Source organism: Liolophura sinensis, chromosome 1 (genome assembly GCF_032854445.1).
Source record: "Liolophura sinensis isolate JHLJ2023 chromosome 1, CUHK_Ljap_v2, whole genome shotgun sequence".
NCBI lineage: Eukaryota > Metazoa > Mollusca > Polyplacophora > Chitonida > Chitonidae > Liolophura > Liolophura sinensis.
The window spans coordinates 78,466,980-78,489,383 of record NC_088295.1 but is presented as its reverse complement, the minus strand read 5'-3'; the positions used below and the strand labels follow the sequence as shown (position 1 = coordinate 78,489,383).

Here is a 22,404-nt window from a genome sequence, read left to right as displayed (position 1 = left end):
AGTACCTGAATTATCCCATCTAATACATGTCCATATCTCCCCGCCAATAGGTTCGGTCGCCTGTGTAAGTCATAAAGCCAATATGAACTTTATCTCTCTGGGCTGATCGATTATCATGAGTTATCAATGTCAACAAAGGACAGGTATTGTGTTGTTTCGGTAGCAGTCGTGACAGTCACGTCCAACAAAACTGATAAAACTTCCTATTGTGTAGATCACCCAGCAATCTGAATAAATCTCATTTAAAGATTTCTCATTGGCTGTGTATTTCTGTTTAACAGTAAGTCCTTGGATCTTGATTTTTGTCAGCCCACGTTTGTCTCCTTTCACGCTGGCGTGAAAGAGTTGATATTTAGTTAACCGTGAGAACGTAGAAAATGTACAAACACCTGTTCTTTGGAGGTATTCTGTTTATGGGAATCTTTTTGGCCGGTAAGTCATGAAAAAATAACATTATGATGGATGTGTTTTTAGGCTACTTATTTTTTTTTTAAAGAAATGTATGGTTATATTCATTTCAATTAGAGCATATCAATTATAGAGTGAATGAACGCTTGGGATTTAACGTCGTACTTGACAATTTTTCAGTCATATGACGACGAGCGTCTATAAGAAATGACTCTCCAAAGTTAGGTCGAATAGCATATTATGAAATTCGCAGAAATATATTGTTGTCTAGAAATCCAACAAAACTATTGATCGATAATTTTTGAACATCAACTAAAATGTCTTCATTATTTCTTCCTACTCTTTTAAAACCTGTGATTTACATTACACCCACTCTGTAGCAAAGCCAGGTGCGTGTATGCAAGCATGAACAGTCTCACAGAGTCCGCATGCCTACCAGTGGGTTTTCCCGTTTCTACATGACGGTTCACACCATATAACATCTAATAAATTAAATGTTGTACACATTATAAGCCGTGTACACGAATGTTTTGTTCGTGCATGGGTAACCACGACAAGAATCCTTGACCTACCGTGTTTCGGTGCCGAAGTATCCAGAAACAGACTAGTTTCTTCCCACCACAATGCTTATTTTTAATAAATAAATCAATTAATTAATCCAAACAAACGACAAACGTTGCCCCTGTGCGACCGCTTATGTCTCGGATCAGTTGAGTCCGGGATCTAAAGATCCTACATTCGGCAACACATGTTGTTCTTGTGGGCTGGTCTTAAGGGTGTCGCATCATTATTAACCTGTCAGTTACTTTCAAATCATCACCAGTGTCAGCATTAAAAATTTTAAAAAGGATTTAAATAAACTACGCACATATCGTTAACAACAGCTGTAGGAATAACTGAAATGCATGCAGTTTGTCACGAATGCTTATTTCATCACTTCAGGTCGTTTTGCAGTAATGTAGTGTCATTTTTACTCCTCACTACTCGTTGATTGGTCTGGCAGCAGGCAAATATCGTTAGATGCTGTGTAATTTTTGTTTATAGCTTATTGTCGAAATGCCACAATTTGTAAAAGTGTGCACCGGCACTTTTAATTTGTTTTCTAGACTGGAACAACCAAAATTCTATCATTTCTATGTGTTTAGCGTTCAACCAAGATTGCATATAATTCAAGTTTCGAAATATCATAAGGTTCTGATTTATTGTTTTGACTTTTTTTTTCACTCGGTACGCAAGAAAGTTTAACTCATAAAATTAAGGTGATAACTGCCAAATAGCTATTAAGGCAAAAAAGGTTGTGTGACACTTAAATCATCAGGAGAGTTGTTGTTGCTGTTTTTATTACAGTTAAGTCCCAGTGCCCCACTGGTTGGTCAACACGCCCCAAGGACAGATCTTGGTGCTACCTCTTTGTAAACGGGAGCCGGGCGAAGAACTGGAATGACGCTAAAGCTGCCTGTGAAGCCAAAAAAGCTCAGTTGATCAAAGTGGACAGCGCGTCACTCAAGGTCTGTTCATTGGGGTTCTCCAGAATGAGATAGCACAGGTCTACACTATTTTTGAAAAATTAAAGTTAAATTTCTTTGTAAGTAAATCAATACTTTTGATCAGGCTGCTGAAAAGCACATCTGAAACAACACTCATTTACCCATGTTTGTATACATATATTTGTTAACGGAGAACTGAATTTAGCCAAATGTTCGAATTTTACATATTTTACTATATGGTCCATATTAATGGCGTCAGCGATCACAGACCGTTGTTTTTACTTCATACTCATCCATGGACAAGATTTTGCTGCGATTTATTTATGCAATGTGTAGACGTACATGTGTTTAGAAAATCCCAACAGCACAAGCTCGACACTGTGTGTATAGCTCGTTTGTTAATTTTTAATTTTATTTATTTATTCGATTCTTCTAACATCATATTCAAGAAGTTTTCACTTATAGGCCAACGATGGCAGTGAGTTTTATGGGAGGTGCATTGACCTTTGACAAACTCTGTGTGTATATAAAAATAATATTTCCGTTGATATAACTGGTACACAATGTCCAAAATACGACTGAAAGGTGTCCGCAGATTTTACTAGTTAACAAATTCTTAGGCCAAATGGTTCAGGTGGAAGTATACATGAGTTACATAGGTTTTTAACATGCCAAAGTATAGTGGCATTGCAATACTATGTTATCGTGTAACAACTAGCAAATGTCTGATAACATTTTATTATCTTTCAGTATATAAGGGCAACGTTAAACTGAGACAAAAACGCGAACATGTTAGGCACTGAAGTTTGTTACATTACACCATTTGAGTCTTACAATATATAGGAGTACGTAGCATTACTGGTGTTATGCCTTCAGATGTTCTCAATCTGTGTGGGGCTTCCGTGGCCGAAGTGGTTAGCACACCAGTGCGGTGCAATAACCCAAGAGCCTCCCACCAATGCAGTCGCTGTGAGCCCCACTCCAACACATACTGGCTTCCTCTCCAGTCAAACGTGGGAAGGTAAATTAATAAATCAATCTAAGTTTTGTGGAATCACTCTGTTTCATTCTGAAGTCATGCATGTAAATCTGTGTTCATATACAGGCATGGCTTACGGATGAGACAAACAAGCGAATAAAAATCGATCCGTATAACCAGGCGCTGGTGGGTTTGGTCCTTAACAAGTTGACCGACAAGAAAAACTGGAAGTGGGCGGACAAATCTGGGCTCAACACGAAGGCGATGTAAGTAAGGATTTCCCCTCTATAAAGACCTTGTCACATTCTTTAGTTTTTCCCCTCTGTTAAAGACCTAGTCAAATTCTTTAGTTTGAATAATAATAATTATGTTAAAGCAAAGCAAAGACTATCTGTTGATGACATTTGTTACTTAGGAGGTAAACAAAACCCTTTCCGAAAGATTACAAGCAAACGCTTTGCATTATATGCTGCATTGATGTCTACTGACAACGGTAGCATTGTGAGGGAGACTATCAGGCTTCATCTATAAGGTTGTTTTGCGGCCGTAGGTGTATTTGTATGGCTAATGTAACCAGTATTGTTATCACCTATCACACTGTCTGCCGTCACCAGGCAAGATTTCATTTATTTGATTGGTGTCTTAAACCGTACTCAAGGACACTTCACTTATACGACGGCGGCTATCATTATGGTGAAGGGGGGGGGGGGGGAGGAGTGCTGTTGGGCAGATCCCGAGGGAAACTCACGACCATCCGCAAGGTTCCACGCAAGATGTTGAGTGAATGTATGAATGTATGCTGTTGGGCCAATTGGCCCCTTGTGCAAATAAAGATCTACACACGTAAGTCAATTACACTCTTCTTTCAGAGGCTGGTACAGTGGTAATCCCAATAATGTGAAGTACCAGTTTTGTGCCTCCTTGTACAATTACAAAACAGTGGGGCTTACAGACGAAACTTGTTCGTACAGCATCCCGTACATATGCCAGAGGCGAACAAGTAAGTAGAACAAAGTTCAACTACTAAGTTACAAAACACATCATCAACAATCAGATACAGAAATAACATTGTAGACGTTCATCGTTTATTTATTTATTTTTTTTATTAACATCTTAATAACATTTCTTGCTAATCATCCATTTTTGCTGTTTAGGCACTGTACAGGCACATTTAACGTTATTAGGAATCCCAGAAGAAAAGATAATTAATAATTTAACCCTGGCGGGTATCGTTGTCATGCATGGTTACCCTGCATTAATACATTGTGACGAGTGCTACGGTATGTCAGGTGTCTTTGAGCTTGGTTTTCCTGTGAAGCAGCACTATAAATATGCCAGCGTTTAGATTGATCTTGTACGTGTACAGGTTGATATTCTCATTACATGATCAAGATAATGTTTAAAGCTGTGTTAAAACTCAACAATTCAAAATATATAAATATAATCACTAGTTTTACACATTTCTACAAAACCATACATATGAGACATCATATTGCACATATTCGTTGTCTGTATCTCAGTTGGATTTCAAAAGGAGATTTTGCTTTATGCTCACGTCAGATCATTAGTTTGTGGTATAACTTTATACATCAAACCAATTGTTAACAACAGTTTTTTTTTTATCAATTTTACAAAAGAAGCCATTTTACCGCCTTTCTGTCTAAAGGCAACCGTCTATTTTTGACACTTCAGATATTCCCCTGTACTGCGATGGAGATAACGGCTGGGAATCAGCTGACGGCACTTGTTACAAATACATGGACTATCGCCGCAGCTGGTTTGATGCACAGTAAACACATTTTTCTGTATTACCGGAGTTATTGCTCATCAAAGTCACGTGGATGTCCGCTTAGCTTTCACTTTTGCATACAATTCCAATAAACTGATACTATTAATACAAACGGAAAGAAATTCACCAAAATAAGCGTGAAAACGTTCAATTAGTAAGTTTGTTGCATTTTGGGCTATTGGAAGTCACTGGTACACAGGTCAAAATAAAGAAGCCAGAACACCTTTTCAGTGCTTACACCGGCTGCATCTATTGGGAATATCTCTTTAGTTCAGTTAGCAGTGCTGGATTTCTCATCAGAGATCTAAGTTCAAATCCCCAGTAGAAGTACCGGATCATCTTTAATGAGTCATTTAACCATTACATGAGTTACAAGATGACAATTGCCCTAATAGTACCAAACAGGCCAATCGGCGCACATTCAAAAATGTGCTCATGAGGGAAAAGACTATCGCCTCTCTGTTATAGCGTTGTCTATAACAGCCACTGAATATATTAATTTTGTTCCTGTGCAACAGAAAGAGCTGCGAGAACCTAGGAGCTGACCTAGCTGCAGTGGCGGACGATACAGATGCCACCATTGTCAGTGATCATGCCAGAGAAAACAAGCGGGATGTGTGGATTGGATTAAAATCCATACCTGATGTAAGTTGGATATGGGATAACTAACGCATATTGCGAGTGCATTGTGGGGGCCGAGTAGATAAGAGTGTCCGCCTCGTAAGTTGTGTTCAAGCTCGGGCCCTGCCTTAACCAAGAGCTTATATTGGTAAACCTGTTTCTTTGCTGGCTTACCCTCACAAAAGTGGGTAGCAGAAGTATATTTTGGTCGGGGTGACAGTATTCCGTGGCAGGATAGGGCGTCATGTCTGGGGCTCGTCTTACAAAGCATTACCAAAAGCTGTCAAGCACATTTACCATAGTGACGTATGACTTCACTATGTATTGTCACTGGCGCTTCGTCGGGTGTACGTTGCGGCTGCTTCCTTAGACAGGCCCAGATGGCCTTCCATTGAAGTACCACTAGGATTTTTTTCGGAATTTTTACTCTCCTACAAGTGAACACGATCGTGATATTAGTTGACAAAAAATGTTGAAAGAGCAAAAAATGCGTTGATTTGTCAAACCTGTGAATTGATATTTTGAGCTTGCATTTTGACGAATGAGAAAACTGATGTTTACCATTGTACGTGCCTTGATCATTTTCAGCCGAGCACGCGTTACGCGTGGAGATGGGCAAACGGCACTGCTGCTGGCCCTTCCAAATACTGGCATCTTCCCGTTACGGTTCCTCAGTGAGTATGCCTAGGTGAAAAGATGTCATCAAAATAAAATAACATCACCACGCACGCCGATGAACACTGTATCTAAAATGCCATCACATTTTTATATTTTAGTGTACAGAATTAAATGCATTCAGCAGCTTGGATTCTGAGGTGGGTTTGGTGGACCAAAGTATTTGATAATTTATGGTATCGTTGACACCACACGTTTTCTTTAAACCATTCATTTAAAAATAGAAAAGCTATTTACATACTATTCAATAAGCAAAAACATGCAGGCGTTTTCAACACAAGCTTGTATAATTTTGGAGCGATTAATTTCAAACTGTGGTTGTGATGGTAGACTTGTTGGTAAGTTTACCTGTAATCTGTCCGGCATTTGATCGTTTTTATCAAGTTACAGGTTGCTGAAAGAAGATAAATAATTATATGGTTGAGAACAAATACATGTTTCAATTTTATTTTTGTCATGAGTTATATTCCCTGGTATCGGCACTCCCACTGGGTAGCTGGCCAATGCATATGAAAGGTTTTTCTCCAAAACTAGGTTTTATCTTGCTACTTTTTGCTCTGTGTTCTGTTTTCAGGGGTCAGGAGAATTCATCGTGCGGAGCAGTATCATCTACGATCAAATCTGCCCAGTCGTGGGTAGTTGGTTCGTGTTATGATGAGAAAATGTACGTGTGTGAAAAACCTGAGGGTGAGTCATGCTCATACAACAGTCTAATATAATACACCTATGTATTTTAAAGCCGTATTGTTTAAAATGGCTATGCAGGATTTTTTTGGCAAAAACTATATTCGCTAATCAAATCGAATTTCTTGTATCTGTGAAGAATACCCGAAAGAGTTATAATCCAACCCGGTTCCTGAATTTTAGGAACTCCAACGCCTGTTAGAACGTATGACATGCACAGACGAGGCTGATATTTTGTGAAAATTAATCATTTTGGCTATTCTAAAATAATGACAAATATTCTATTCGATTTGCGCTGATTAATTTTTTTTGCCAAACATCTCCGCTATAGATTAAATAAATATAGCAAACCGTAGGACACACTGGAAGTGATAGGGCACGATCTTCAACACGACTCGAAAATATGAAGCATGGTTTTGTTATCATCGCAACCATAAACTTAAAGGTCAATTAATGTTGGATGTGCAGCTGAGTATTAGATCATCATGCAATCCATTGTTAAGCTCACTGACAACGTGTTATTACAGGATCGTGTGCCCCTGGCTGGAAATCGTTCGGGGCTTACTGTTACCAGTTCAACACTCAATTCTCAATGTCCTTTGATTCGGCAATGAGACACTGCCAAGCTCAATCGGCCAGACTCGCCGAAATATACACGTAAGTTGTCGTCGCCATATATAGGCAAATTTCCTATTTTCACTTTCAAACTTACGAGAATTCAAGTGATATGAATTAGCTCTATTCAACACTTTTACCATTCATTGCAATGACTCGCCGCGAAAGCCGTAAACCATGTCGTCATATATAGGCAAATTTAAGCAAAATTGTTGGCACAGGGTATACCTAGATTAACTTCTAATGAAACTTACGGGAATCAAAATGATATAAACTACTTCTTTGAGACAGTTTTACAATTCATCGAAATGTTTGAAGAATAAAGATTATCATCTGCATGAATGCCCTCTAAACCTGACTCCACAAATAAACCTACATTAGAATTCCTTCTTTTTTCTCGGTTTCCTGATGGCTCTGCTAATTATGTACGTCTATTTCTTGAATTCGCTGGCGCAGCGTAATGGCCCAGGATTCTCTCACCAGTGCGGTCCCTGTGAGTTCAAGTCCAGCTCATGCTGGCTTCCTCTCGGGCCTTACGTGGCAAGGTCTTTCAGCAACCTGCGGATGGTCGTGGATTTCCACCGACCATAATGCTGGCCGCCGTCGTACAAGTGAAATATTTTTCACCGCGTAAAACACCAATCAACTAAATAAATAAATATTTCTTGAATTAAACAGTATTTAAGCATTTATGTCTACAGCCAGTTGTACAGTGCCGTTGCGAAATTTTTGCTATCAAATGTCTTTGGCGTATGGCATATTTTAGACAGATGTTCTTGACATTTGCAGTGATGACACACAGCAGTTTATTAACCAGTACCTGCCTGGTATCCGAGCTGCGGGTCAGGGCACCATCTGGATAGGCATATATGGTAAGACACTTACACATACTTCAGGTTAACTTGTACTTATATTTATCTTCGCTAAACCAACTCCAGGGGCCACTTTCACAAAGATATCGTACTTGAACAGTGTTGCACATATAGGACAATGGTACAATAATAGCGACGTAAAAACATCTTCGACAAAAATACGATAAAAAATGTCGTACGTCACTTTGTAAAAGTGGCCCCAGCATTACAGCCATAGATGATAACGGTGCATATTAATTGTATCTTTTTGAAACTGCAGTGTGAATAGAAAGCTTTGTGCTTTTATTATACACTTGAAATTCTATTTAGAGATCGTGAGACACATGTAATCCACGGAAAGCTATAATGAACACAAACTTGTGTTTTTTTCAAACAAAGTCTTGTGTCAGATTTGAACAACTCCCTCTTGTGTTGAACGAACGCAAGGTTTTTTGTGTTTTATTGTTTATGTAACACAATCTTGTGTAATTCATATTTATTTAAGACATGTTTGTGTTTTGGGTAACTCATTTCTGTGCTGAATGAAACAACACAAGCTGTTGTGTTAGATTTCAACACAAGAGGTTTTTTGTGTGGTGCTAAGTTACAAGCGATGTTCATCCCCGTGTATCATATGTACTGTTGACAGACCGAAATTGGGACGTGTACAAATTCACCAGCGGTAGAGCTATAGGACCATATACAAACTGGATCAAGAAAAATCCTCCCAACCAACAGGGCGTACAGGAATGTGTATACATCAACACGGGTATGTTTCATCTGTATAGTATGCCCTTGACAAAAGGATACAATAAGTAATTATGGACTTAACTCGTTTTTTAAAAAGTCGTTACGTGTAAGCACTAGTGTATTCTGTCCTGGAAAAGAACATATAATATATCTCATAAAGCCAGCTGAAAAATACGACATTGACACCGATGATTGCAGCTTGTATTGTCGACAATGGGCTGTATTAGGGTAGAGTTTCCTAATGATAGCTAACAAGGTTGAAGATCTTGAACTATGTATGAGCGTGAATACACACGTATTCGTGTAACAATGGAGAATCTCCGATTTTCACATGGAACATGATTATGTGGTTGATATGTACTTTTAGGAACATATCTTATTTATTCGTGTGATTGTTGCTCATCACCACACTCAAGAAATGTTCACTTGTACGACGGGGGTCAGCCTCATGGAGTGCATGGGAAACAGAAGAACACGGTGTGTCCGGTGTACATCAGCGATCTACAGATATACACACCATAGTGGTAAAAGACATTTTAACAAGAGATCTACTAAGAACATTAGACTGAACAGAGTCTCACGTTCATTCATGCCATGGCGGTCGTTTTATCAGTAAAGGAAACCAGAGAGGCCACGGGTAAACCACCAATATTTGGTGATATTTGCTGACAACCTTTCCCGCATTTGTCGTTGATATATGTACACCATAATTGTGAAAGACCAATGGTATGGCTGAGCTTAGATTGTGCAAACGGTTAGACGAGCGTCATAGACTGCTTTTTGTCACCAAGGCCCATCAAAAGGTGAGACCGGGGGATCTGTTCTTTGTCCAAGACCGCGTTTGAACCCGCAGCTCTTGTGTCCTACCTATTGAAATGCAAAGCGCCTCTACCCACTAGACCACTGTTCGCTCACTTTTAGCAATGCAGGATATATACACAACAGCATCCATAAGAAAGGTAACCAATATTTCTATTTTTCTTGTTTCTATGTTTCCTATTTACCAGGTGACAGACTTGGAAGGTGGAATCCGACTAAAAATTGTCTCCTACAGAAACCCTTCATCTGTTTTGCGTCTTCAAGGACCGTGACACGCCCTGTTACAACCCCACCACGTGAGTGCTCATTTCTTTGACCTCATATAACTTTACAAGTTAACCTTGTGAAGAAGGCCAAGGTATGCTGACGTATAGTCACTATACGCCAGACGAATAGAAATACTGCCAATGCGGCGTTAAAACCTCAATCGCTGATTCTTATACTCACACACACGTTTAATAACTCTTGGACATCGTTTTTATAAGGCCTGTGACGTGTTAGCACAGCACAATTGCTCAGGGGAGTCTTACATATACGAGAGCTCAAGTCCAGCTCATGCTGGTTTCCTCTCAGGTCGTAGGTAGGAAGGCCATGTAACAAGTTGCAGATGGTTGTGGTTTGCTCCGGGCTCTGTCCAGTTTTTTTCCACGACAATGCTGACCGCGGTCGTATACGTCAAGTATTTTTCCTTGATTACGACGATTACAACACCAATCAAATGAATTAATAAAACCCTTCTTCTAGAGTATACGTCCTTATGGCTTTTTCAAGCATTCTTTCGTCTATGGTCTGTCATCATTACACTATTTTTTGCCAGTAATTTATCTACATTAATGTGTGCTTATCCCTCTGTCTCTGTAGCCCGCGTTATCTGTCCATCCGGGTACTCAGTAACGGGTACAAACTGTTTCCGGTGGTTCGACCAGGCTGCCACGTGGTTGGACGCCAGAGCTGCTTGTCAGAAAAACGGGGGTGACCTGGCTATTATCACTGACGATGACACACAAGTATACGTGCAAGGTATTTATTATGTGTGATTGAGCACATACAATCAGGTAAAAATAGTTAAAAGTCAAAAGGCCAGCATGTTACCGTTCTACCTTAAATAGGAGAGTCAAAAGTCTCTGGGGAATCTGTGCATATTTTTGATTGTTTGGTGGAGGGGAGAGAATCGTGTGCAGCTTCTTAAATACGTGGCATTATAGTTCTGTATCTTTTGTATGGCAACCAGCTTCCCCTAATATTTCTGAATACGACATAAAACACAAGTAAATAAACAGATATTAAAATGTATTTTCTACTTTGTACAATGCCATCACACAACATCTTCATCTTACCTTGACAGGTATTTATGTAAAACAAAACTGGTTTCCTGTCACGGCGACTTTACCAGCGAGATAGTCTTATTTTTGACATTTTATATTATCCTTACAGGGATAGTAACACATATGGGGTGTATCTTTTGCGCCTTGTAACATTTGTTATATTCTGTGTGTTCGGTGACAATTTCCTCAAGGATATTCCATCAATCGCCTTACATTGTAGAATGAGTACAGTTTTCTTGTGAAGTAAATATGGTCGAATTGTCGAGGACATTTGGCACCCTGCTTCATAACTGTATCTTATTCAGCTTAACGCTGTGCTAGGGGCTATATATTCGTTGTGTTGAATTAAATTGATACATGAACAGTTGCAACCCAAGCGCTTTGATGAACGACAACTTATGGTACACGATTCGGATACTGATTTAAGTCATTCGCCTAGAACACTCCTCTATTCATCATCACTGAAAACTGTTTACTGATACTCTTTGCCTGATTCCGTCCTAATTTCGTACTTTATTCACTTTCTTAATTCCGTGGTGGTTCCGTTAAACGTCGTTTTGGGAATTGGCCTTTACGATTGATTTTGGTTGACGACTAATATACGATTGTGTTTGAGACCTAGATTACTTAGTTGATGGCAGTTTGATTTGTGCTTTGTTATAACCAATCAAATAACTGACTTACTGCAGAAAGTGTATATTTATTATTCAAAAAAATAAGATAAAGTTACTGGAGTTTATTCCAGGTCGTGTACGTGCTGATAAGTGGATTGGATTAAACGACAGACAGCATGAAGGTACCTGGGCCTGGTTGGATCAAAGCTCTGCTGTAAGTCTAGCTATTTAAAACTAAGGACTTCAAATATTCGATCCATTGCCGCAAATTTCCATTCGGTTAAATTGTCAACACACCTTTGGGTATTGAATCTTGACTTCAGTTCTGATATCCAAAGCATCGAATTGTGAAATCGTCAAACATTACCCCCTCGTCAAACATTACCCCCCTTTTCACATAGTGGTCCAAACTTTTTTTTCTTTCCTGAGTACTCCATCAGAGTTCTTGGTATATACATGTATGGTATCACGAAGTACTGGTAGGTTGTACACAAACACTGAAACGTTAGAACAGAAAAAGATGTGACTATATTGCGTTGGACCTCTCGTTGTGGCTCGTCAATTTCTAATTGAACTGATATCATATTTCAACCTTCAGTACATAGGGTAAGTGAGAAACTGTTGGTATTCAGAAAGATACCTGATCTAATGATTTACTCTTATTAAGGTGGTCACGAGGTCAGTCCGGTTTCCTTCCCACGAGATAATGCTGGCCACTGTCGTATAAGTGAAATATTCTCGAGTATGTCGTAAAATTCCAATCAAATTAAAAAATGAATAAACATTAAGGTTTTCAACCCCGAGTATGTAAAATTTTGAGCCAGCACGTAAAATGAATATGTTTATGAATGCCACTGGTTATGGCGGTTTCCGCTTACAGAGTTTGGGCTTTTCCTTTAATAATACCAGTTCGGTCGTTATGATATTTATGAATACTATATGTTTCTAGTGGTAGTTGGGATACAATATGAGATGAATATGACAATCGCGTATTGGAGTCCATGTCATAGCTACCATGGTACTTGAATAATATTAAGGCTGGGTCAACTAGCGAAAAATATCACGTCTCTGTGTTGTAGACCAGTTATGTTCACTGGTCCCCGGACAAGTCGGTTAACAGCGGAGGTCGAAACTGTGTGGTGATGCAGGGTAGCAATGATAGACGTGGAAAGTGGCTGGATAAATCATGTGCCGAGAAACACGGGTACATCTGCCAGAAGGACTCTTGTAAGTAGATCAACCTATTTCCTTTTGATGTCCACAGAGATTACCGATCATTGACAACTGGCATGTGATCCAGTAGTATTCATTTCTGAGAATAAAATGCCAACAAACGTATACCGCCCCAGTTCCACAAAACTGTCATAGACCATTGTAACGGCCATTGCAACTCCTTTTAAAGAAGACATGTGTGCGGTATACTTTTGTGGAGATTTTCTTGAGGAAAGAATGTGAAGCATAAATTTGTCCTTCGTATGCTTGAATGAGAATCACAGACGTAGAAGTCCAAAATCATTATGCGTTCATGTACACATACAATAGCAAACCTCGTTGAGTGACTCCGTTCGCATAAGTATTGTACTTTCTTGTTTATCTTATCAATACATATCTAAGGCCAGGAGTGCTTAACATGTGATAGTGATAGAGGAGTGGGGGGAGAGGGGCACAAACTATCCCCGTTTTAATGTGTGTTGACACATGTTATAAGTGATACCTTGTTTTCTGTACACACGTATAACAATCATAGAAAACCGTTCTGCGGTGGTCCACAACAAATAGATATGGATCGTAAGGTGGTTACACCGGTTCAATGTCTATAGTCGGATCAAACCTAAATCAGCATTTATGGTAGTTATCTGACTTGGACAAGCTAAGAGTTGAAGTCAGTTTAGTGTGACTGGTTTTTGCGTCGTGTCTGGTGCTGTCTATGTTATTTAACATAAAGTTTGTTGTCCGAGTGAGGCTAGAATGTATTTTGCTATTTCAGCAGATTATTTTGCTAAGTATAGCACACACATTCTATTAATTCAACATAACTACATAATATTATGTAGAAGATTGAGTTTTTATATTCTAGCATCACTCACAACACTTTCTGATAAAATTAACAGATTATTTTTTTTTTATTGCGCAGGCATGTTTTTTAGTGACTCGGCACTATAAACATGCCGTCAATGTGACCAGCCTTGCTATATAAGGAGACACTCTTATACACATGAACGATTAATCCTAAACTTCAAAATGCCCAAGTATATGAATAACTGAAAATGTAAATGCCGTGTCCACTTTTGGGTCGTTCACGAATGTGATTGATTTGCTCTCACTACAGAAACTACCATAAGATTTGTTAGGCATGGCCAAGAATAGAATGTCCTTTTTTTTAATGAAACTGATGATTGTTCAGACTTTTTGATTTGAAACAAAACGCGTAAAATCCGACTCAAGATGATTCTAAAACACACGGTGCATGGCTAATGTATCTTAATACCCAGTCTATTATTTCGTTTTCAGTGACGTTTGCCACAACACCAGCTGTGCCAAGTACAACAAGTAAGCCTTGTAGATTGACAAGTCTTGTAGAAATTACATTGAAACATCCATGCACTGTTGGGGAGAAGATGTCAGGCTGCTACTTGCAAACCTATGTGTTAACATTTTCTAGAAGTTTTTCAAAGACATTCACCATGTGGAAAATCTTGTACCTCAGTACAATTCTAACATGCTTAGCTGTTTGGAGTGTATGTACCTGCCTGGGACAACCTAAGACTTCCACAAAGGAAAGGTATGTTCGTTATGAGATATGAGCTATCTTTTTGGCATAGAAAACTTAAAACGTTGTATACATGGAACTGGTGTATAGACCTAGTCAGAAAGCGTTTGACTTAGTTCTATCACTCATGGCCAGAATAGTACATTCGCCGTCGATTTTCAGAAGGCTTTTTATAAAATATTTTTGATGATGGGAAAGGGTGTAAGTCTCCTAGACACACCATTTTTATGGTGTTCCATAAGGTTGTTGGTCAGTCTTCAACATCAATTTAATCGCGATTTACTGGAGACAAATGAAATGGCCCAGAGTTTGAATTCCCCACTTTTGTTTTTTTTTTTTTTTAAGTTTTGAACTGCCAGAGCCCATGAATTTTGGTAAGAGTCAGCTACAGAAATTCTGCAGATACACACTACTGAAACCGCTAGGGCCATTTCCACTATCTTCCTAATTTGATTCGATGATTTGCGAAGGCACTAAATCTGTCCGTTTACTCCTATTTAGTAGACACTTTTACCTTTGGTTTCAGCCAGTTGGACGGCGAACTGTGGGCCGTTCTGGGAGGAACACTCGGCCCTCGGGAACTGTTATCAGTTCCGATCGGAACAGTATACTTTCCAGAACGCCAGGCAGATGTGTCAGCAACAGGGTGGAGACCTGGCCAGTATCCGAAGCCTGGCTGAACAGAATTACATAGAGGGTATGGTTTATAGCAAATCTACCAGGAATGTGTGTACGGGGCCTCCGTGGCTCAGTTAGTTAGCGCGCTAGCACAGCGTAATGACCCAGGAGTCTCTTACAAGTGCGGTCGCTGTCAGTTCAAGTACAGCTCATGCTGGCTTCCTCACCTGCCTTATGTGGGGAGGTCCTCCAGCAACCTGCGGATGGTCGTGGGGTTCCCCCTGGCTCTGCCCAGTTTCCACCCACCATAATGCTGGCCGTCGTCGTATAAGTGAAATATTCTTGATTACGGCGTAAAACACCAATCAAACAAACAAACCAGGAATGTGTACAGTAAAGTATTTTTATTGGACTTTCAACCGAACTTAGCACGAAAGATGAAAAACTAAAAAAAAAAAAGAAAACACTTCTAATGAGCAGTGTGTTAGACATTTTATGTTTGACAAAAATCTCATGGATTAAGAATGGCTGTATATATAGGGTGCCATAAAAGGAAAACACATTAAGCTTTAACATGATAAAATCTGATTTAGTTCAAAGCAAGATGATTAATTTGATACGCTGTCATTCTGAGTTAATATGGAATAAGGAACAGAAGATCGTTCAGCTTTGGCGGCAAGTGACAATGTAGATATGGGATTGACAGGAATCTGTATAGAACACACCCTTTGACACAAGTGTTGTGTAAGAATGGAATGATCTAGTAATCATTTCCTTCCAGCGAGGATCAAGGGATTGACATCCGGCAGTTACTGGATTGGGGCTACTGATGAGAGTTCTGAAGGAGGCTGGATGTGGGCAGACGGATCGGCCTTCTCCTTTCTTAACTGGGCGGCGGGTGAGACACAAAGGCTAAATCCTGACAAGCTCTGCCAATAAATGTCCAAGAAAATAACTCGACCCAGAATATACCGAACGACAGATTCTATTCAGTGTTTAACGGGGCACAAGTAAAAGTTATTTCTTCATTGTAGGAAAGTAGTTTGGTGACAGTTTTCCCCATTTACATTCTGTATACTGGTTATCGACTAAATGAAAAATTTAATTGAATCAAATTAAATAAAAGCAAAAAGTGTAAAAAAAACATTTAAAAGTATGAATATCGATAAATATGTAGCAATATCAATAAATATTTATTCATATCGATAATTCCTGATTAAATGTTATTTTGACCCCTCATAGTGTTCTATATCTTTCAATAATATTTAAAATCCATTTTTATTGCCTGTATTACTGATACTTGAGCCACTGTGTCAATTTTCTTATTTTCACAGACACTAATGTTTTATGTTGCTCGGTAATGTTGATTTCAGGGCAGCCAGATGACTTCAACAACAACCAAGACTGTGGACGAGTCATTGCCAGCTCAGGGATGTGGGACGATGACGGTTGCTTTGCAAGATACGGCTTCATATGCAAGAAAGCATGTAAGTTCCATTTCCTACTTATTTAGGCTGCTGATGGATACTGTTCCTCTTTGACTCTACAGTGAGCCAAAACCACATCATATTACTGGGTCTATAATGTGCAAGGTTTGATGTCATAAACGCCATTATTCAATCAGAGAAGGTGAAATGGAATAAATCTGACTGACCTTCACACCGAAGTGATATCACCCAGTGTTTGCTTTCAGCCAAGGCCGCCACCCAGAGCCCAGCCACCACGCCGGTCACCGCGCCAGGTAAGTTTGCATTCATATTTCACACTTATCTTGAGTAAATGTAATTTGACTACAACCATTTCTCAGATTGATATAAATAAATATAAACTTCACTGACATTAAGTGACAGCAAGAATGATATAGTTACAACTTTCTTCGGGATTATTAGTAGAGGAAGGAATCCTAAGGTTAGTAAATATGATTTGACCAGGTAGCAACTCCTCATAGTTCTCATATATTATTTTATACTTTTTGTATAACGTGTAATCCTGACATCCAGTATATTACAGGGTGAAATGACGGAGCATTGTCATCAGGTCAATAGCCTTTACGTCCTGTAGTTAATCATAGGAAGAAATTGCCTTTCGCAGAAAGTCTTTAATCATATTTCAGCTGGAAAATACCTGGGCTGCCCATCTGGCTTTACTTCCTACCAGAACAAATGCTACATGTTCAAGAAACAGTCGGGGTCGTGGCAAACTGCACTGTCTTACTGTCGCTTACATGGCGGCGATTTGGTCAGTGTCCAGAGCAAGGCCGAGAATAACTACATCAGCACTAAAACGCGAACGTGTAAGTATCGCACTCGACTGAGTGTGAAATAATGTGAAAGTGAATACACTCTATGAAATTTTTCGTGAAAACATCCTTATTTGTATTCGAAGGTTCCAAATGAAATAAGAGAAGGCCGTTTTGCTAACGATTACGTCTATGATAGACTGTAATTTGGAAAAAAAAAACATTTTTTTTTTAAGATTTCAGATAAAGCATCATCAGATAATCGCTTTCACCCCCACTTAAATGGGACTACCTGATAAAAGCACTAATTTTGCTAATGTGCCTTGCTACTACATTTTATTGCCAAAGAATTGATAAACTCTCAAAAAAAATGACCGAAAAAACGTCTTTCTTTAGAAATTTCCATGGGTACATTCACGTGATCTTTGTCATTCGTAGATGGCGGAGGAGTGTGGATTGGCTTAAATGATCAGAAGAACCAGATGAATTTTGAATGGTCTGACGATAGTCCTGTCGTGTACACGAACTGGGCCAAAGGGGAACCGAACAATTATCATGGCGCCAGAGAAGATTGCGTGGCATTACGTGTAAGGCATATCTGTCTGTGGTAACTGTACTGAGTTATCAGGAGAAACCAGTGTCTTTTATATACAACTGTTTATTTATTATTTTTTGCACTGTATATTGTTGTAAGACCGTATTCAAAGGGATTTCATTCAAGTGTCAGTGTGAACGAGGGGAGAAGCCCAGTAGGTACCAGAAAATATCTCGACTTTCGTGCAAAGTGGCAATACCACTGTTATGCTGGTTTAGATCACTCCACCAGCGAGATGACTTCCAGTGTATGTAGAATCAGTTATCAGTATGGCCAAGGAAACTGTTTTATTCTAATTTAAAATTTCTGATACCTACTGAGCCTCGGTTTGCAAGTAGTTGTGACAATAAAAAAGAGTATTTCTTTTGCCTATGTTGACATGAGAGTGCTACACACATAGAGAATACTTAAGGAGAGGTTTACACTCACGCTTCACGCAATGATATTCAAAACTTCACAGTTAACCCTTTCATGTATACATCTTTTCTCCAGCAGATGCAATTGACATAAGCGAGGAATGGCGTAAATGCGATTATTTCTGGTTTTAGGGTTGGGGCTGGTTGGATTATGTCTGCGCAGATAACTCTGTGAAGGGATTCATTTGTGAGGCACGTCAATACGTGATGCCAAAGACGACCAGGTCCCCTATGTTAAACGGCTGTTCTTATGTGAGTATAGTGTTAAATAGCAGTTGTCAGGTGTCTGCAGCAAATTCTAGAGGAACATGTGGTATCGTTAGAATACAACCCTAACGGAGCTAAAATGTCAAGAGGCCGTATTTCAGCGAAAATATATGTGATTATTTTGGCCAGATATCATACTATCATCGTTTTTCTGGTTTTGCTCTCTGTGCTGTAAATCTCTCTTATACCTTGGCAATCATTCTTTCTCGCTTTTATTCTTTTTTAACTGTTTTCCGTTAAAAGAGTATGTTCATTTATCATCTTTTATTTACGATCTAAAACGATAAAGCCTACGACACACACACACACACACACAAGAATATATAAAACCTACGTAACCGTGACATGTAATAGCCCTGAATACTTATAGATTCACTCGCAGTGTTCGCAAATCTTACTAAGGTTCAATACGTTAATTGTATCACTCTCACTGTGAAAATTGCCAGTTGAAAAAATAGTGCGTTTTACTGATCATTGCTTTACAGAAACTTCCTTGGACTGTTTTTGTGTCTGCTTTTTTGTTTTCTTCACTCTGCACGTTTGGTATCATAGGCCTGTATCCAATCTACGGCACTGGTTAATAGCTCTCTGCATCTCATGTCAAGTACATTGTTTAAAATATCGTTTTTCTGTGTCTCACTTATGAACTGACCTCGTCTTCCTGCAACACATTTTGTAGGGCTAACCTTAACAGTTTCGCCAATTCGCCATGTTATAACCTGAGGGAAAGTGAGATCGTGTTGAAGCGCTCACAGGGATCTGTTAAAATTATGTTGTGTTTGTTTCTTAGTATTAAGAATTAGTATTTCAAGTAAAACCCAAATACTGTTAACTGTTAGCTTATCTTGTTAGAAAGAAATCCGAAGGTAAACATCAAAGCTTCGATTAGCGAGTTGGTAGGGCTAGACTGTTATTTATTTATTTATTTGTTTGTTTTTTTATTTTTTTTATTTTTTTATTTGACCGGTGTTTTGCGCGACACTCAAGAGTATTTCACTTACACGCCAACTATCATTAATGTGGACGGAAACCGGGCAGTTCCCGAAGGTAATCGACGGGTTATACTGTTGAGGCTAGCCTTGGAATTGTGCTACTCCTCCTGTCGCTTTACACTTACATGCAGTCAGCATGAAGGGGATAGTGCAACGACTGGTTGACCCGTATCAGTGTAATGGCTCGGGCGGGGCAGCTTACTTGCCTTCGGTAAGTGGTCTCAGTGAAGCTGCACTAGATAAAAGAAGGGTGGAAATCCGTCCTGCAACAAACGGGCACATTGCATGCACTGTAAGGATTCCTACGTCGTCATATGACTGAAAAATTTTAAGTACGACGTTAAACCCCAAGCACTCGTTCACTCACTTATATGCAGCCAACAAGACAGAAGTAAATATACTGGTTGCAGACATTGTATATAGTAAATTCATGTAATTAAATAACCGTGATGTTGTAGGGAGCCCTGGGATATTACGGCAGTTGTTATCAGTTTGTGGCAAGACGATACACGTGGGCAGCCGCAGAAAAATACTGCACGTCGAAAAAAGGGCACCTTGTTACCATCAATGACAGGTAGTTCCTGATAGTAAAACCCAGTGTTCCTTAACTGCATTATTTTCCCAGAGTTAAACACTGATTTTTTGAATTATCGAAGAGAGTGGTTCTCTGTTTGGGTTGCACTTGACTTAGTGGTTTCAAGTATATATTTACGGAAGGAATTTCCTGGCTTTTCTCGATTAAGTGATTACTTGAAGGTGAACCTTTGGGTATGCAACCTTTTTGTCAATATTTGTTCTTCATTCATGTAAATGTCATTGTATTTGTGATTGCTTGGATCAACAAGAGAACCAGAGACAAATTATTATTTATTTCTTAATGTTGAGATATAACTCATTGAGATATAAGAATTATGTGAGATACAACTGAATTGTTTCAGAATTGTAACGGTTTCTTTATTTAAGTGTTGTTTAACAAACACTTTGACGAATGCTTCGGACCTGTAACCAGAGTACCCGATTTCACTCGTAAATGTGTTTTGTGTTGGACGCTCTCTTCATTGTCTTAGATCTGATACTAAAATCTTAAAACCCTAACGTCGTAACTAAGCATATAAAATCTCCGAGTCCCTGAATTGTGCATGCATTTAACTACCTCAGATACGTACAGTCGTTCGTATCGAGCGAACTGGCATCAAGGGCAGGTAACTGGTGGATTGGCTTGAGCGATACTTCCAGACCAGGGCGCGTGCGTTGGTCAAGTGGATCCCGCATCCACTACACAAACTGGGACAGAAAACACAGTGGTAAGGTCATCAAACAGTCTTTAACTAAAGCTTGCAGTTTCTAGCTCAAATGAGACTGTTCAGTTGATGACTTCCGAAAACTAGTTATATCAATAAATCACTTGAAAAACTCGCATCGTGGTATAGAAAGTAACGAACATTTCACATCTCGCATGACGAATTATAAGTAACCAAGCCAAGGACTCGTGAAATAAATACAACTATGATAGTTAACCTTTATGTGGAAAGTTTAAGTAAATCTACCATGATGTAAGACGAAAAGATGAACATACAAACATTCTGAACTGTGTTCTCTTTGGGATTTTACAGGGAAAGAGAAAGCGACATGCATCGCCGTGACTACAAGTCGACCTGTTGGTCTTTGGTCAAACCGGAAATGCACAGAGAGAAATCAGTTCGTGTGCGAGTACTCACGGAAGGGTTTCACTAACCCTCCCACAACAACCCGACCCACCGTCCAACCAAACTGTCCCGCCGAGTGGAACGAGTTCAATGGCTACTGTTACAAGGTAATCAAAGAGCTTCTCCAGACCTCTGTCACGGGAAGCAAATCTTGAAACTCACAAAACAGCGGTGCCCTCTACCTACTTAAGTAACGACACCACTTATCTCAAGACCAACACCAGTAATCATGAATAATCATAGCTGACATTGTTTTTCAAATAGGTAGAGGGCACTGTTGTTCCATGTGTTACAAGATTTGCTTCTCGTTGTACAGAGGGGCCACCGTGGCACAGTTAGTTAGCGCGCAAGCGCAGCGTAATGACCCGGGAGCCTCTCACCAAATGATGTGGTCGCTGTGAGTTCGAGTCCTCTCCGGCCAATTTTCTCCCGCCATAATGCTGGCCACCGTCGTACAAGTGAAAAATTCAGCGTAAAACACCTGTGAAATAAAAAATAAATAAACTTTTGTACAGGGCTGGTGGACCCCACTGCCATAAGGTGACAGCGCAGAAATGCAACCAGCCAAGTCACTGTAATGGAAGCAGGGCAGATCGTAGGGAATATCCTGTTCGGATTAACATTCTAGTCACACGCCTTTTCATGTCTTCATAAATTGCGTATTAACTGGAAGAGTCGTACTTTTTTCGCAGCAGTCAGAACTGAGCAGTCATTGCTTTCGTTGTAGCATATTGAAAGGATCTAATTTGAAATCCATCATCCACCGGGCCAAACAGTCATGGCTCCTCGATCAAACCTCTCAGTTCCGAGGGACAAGTAAGACGCCCACACGTACCAAGTCTTTGGTGTGACCCGACTTGGAAAATTTGATTAAGGCTCAGTGCATATGTATGTATTCTGCTAAACGGATACATTGTGATCTTGCTTTGTTCCGTGACAGAAGATGTTTCCCCTATTTTTACCAGGGGTATTACGCCTACGAAACCCACCTGAGGAAGACGTGGACCGAGGCACGTGATTACTGTCGTGCTTACGGTGCTAATCTGGCCAGTATACACAGCGATGACGAGGAGCAGTTCATACTCTCTACTGTACTCAAGTAAGCCTCTGCTTCTGTCATTTGTGTAGAAAACGGAAGGGAATTGAAAACAACCAGTGGAATTAAACAAATAACAATCAGGTTT

The 22,404-nt window shown here is 39.6% G+C and overlaps 1 protein-coding gene across 1 annotated transcript in view; it reads left to right on the top strand.

Annotated features, from left to right (window-relative positions):
• The first annotated feature begins 344 nt into the window (after nt 1-344).
• Nucleotides 345-22,404, top strand: part of LOC135464396 (macrophage mannose receptor 1-like) — a 33,261-nt gene continuing 11,201 nt past the window's right edge. Inside the window, exons 1-27 of the mRNA XM_064741827.1 lie at nt 345-432; nt 1,756-1,916; nt 3,001-3,140; nt 3,744-3,874; nt 4,567-4,663; nt 5,182-5,308; nt 5,873-5,958; nt 6,534-6,646; nt 7,171-7,300; nt 8,048-8,130; nt 8,759-8,878; nt 9,867-9,974; nt 10,540-10,698; nt 11,749-11,831; nt 12,697-12,844; nt 14,129-14,167; nt 14,914-15,084; nt 15,787-15,903; nt 16,379-16,492; nt 16,699-16,746; nt 17,119-17,298; nt 17,683-17,831; nt 18,388-18,507; nt 19,973-20,088; nt 20,673-20,818; nt 21,128-21,327; nt 22,186-22,319. Of these exons, the coding sequence (XP_064597897.1) occupies nt 378-432; nt 1,756-1,916; nt 3,001-3,140; nt 3,744-3,874; nt 4,567-4,663; nt 5,182-5,308; nt 5,873-5,958; nt 6,534-6,646; nt 7,171-7,300; nt 8,048-8,130; nt 8,759-8,878; nt 9,867-9,974; nt 10,540-10,698; nt 11,749-11,831; nt 12,697-12,844; nt 14,129-14,167; nt 14,914-15,084; nt 15,787-15,903; nt 16,379-16,492; nt 16,699-16,746; nt 17,119-17,298; nt 17,683-17,831; nt 18,388-18,507; nt 19,973-20,088; nt 20,673-20,818; nt 21,128-21,327; nt 22,186-22,319 (3,275 nt within the window). The 5' untranslated portion in view covers nt 345-377. The remainder of the gene's footprint in view (nt 433-1,755; nt 1,917-3,000; nt 3,141-3,743; nt 3,875-4,566; nt 4,664-5,181; nt 5,309-5,872; nt 5,959-6,533; nt 6,647-7,170; nt 7,301-8,047; nt 8,131-8,758; nt 8,879-9,866; nt 9,975-10,539; nt 10,699-11,748; nt 11,832-12,696; nt 12,845-14,128; nt 14,168-14,913; nt 15,085-15,786; nt 15,904-16,378; nt 16,493-16,698; nt 16,747-17,118; nt 17,299-17,682; nt 17,832-18,387; nt 18,508-19,972; nt 20,089-20,672; nt 20,819-21,127; nt 21,328-22,185; nt 22,320-22,404) is intronic.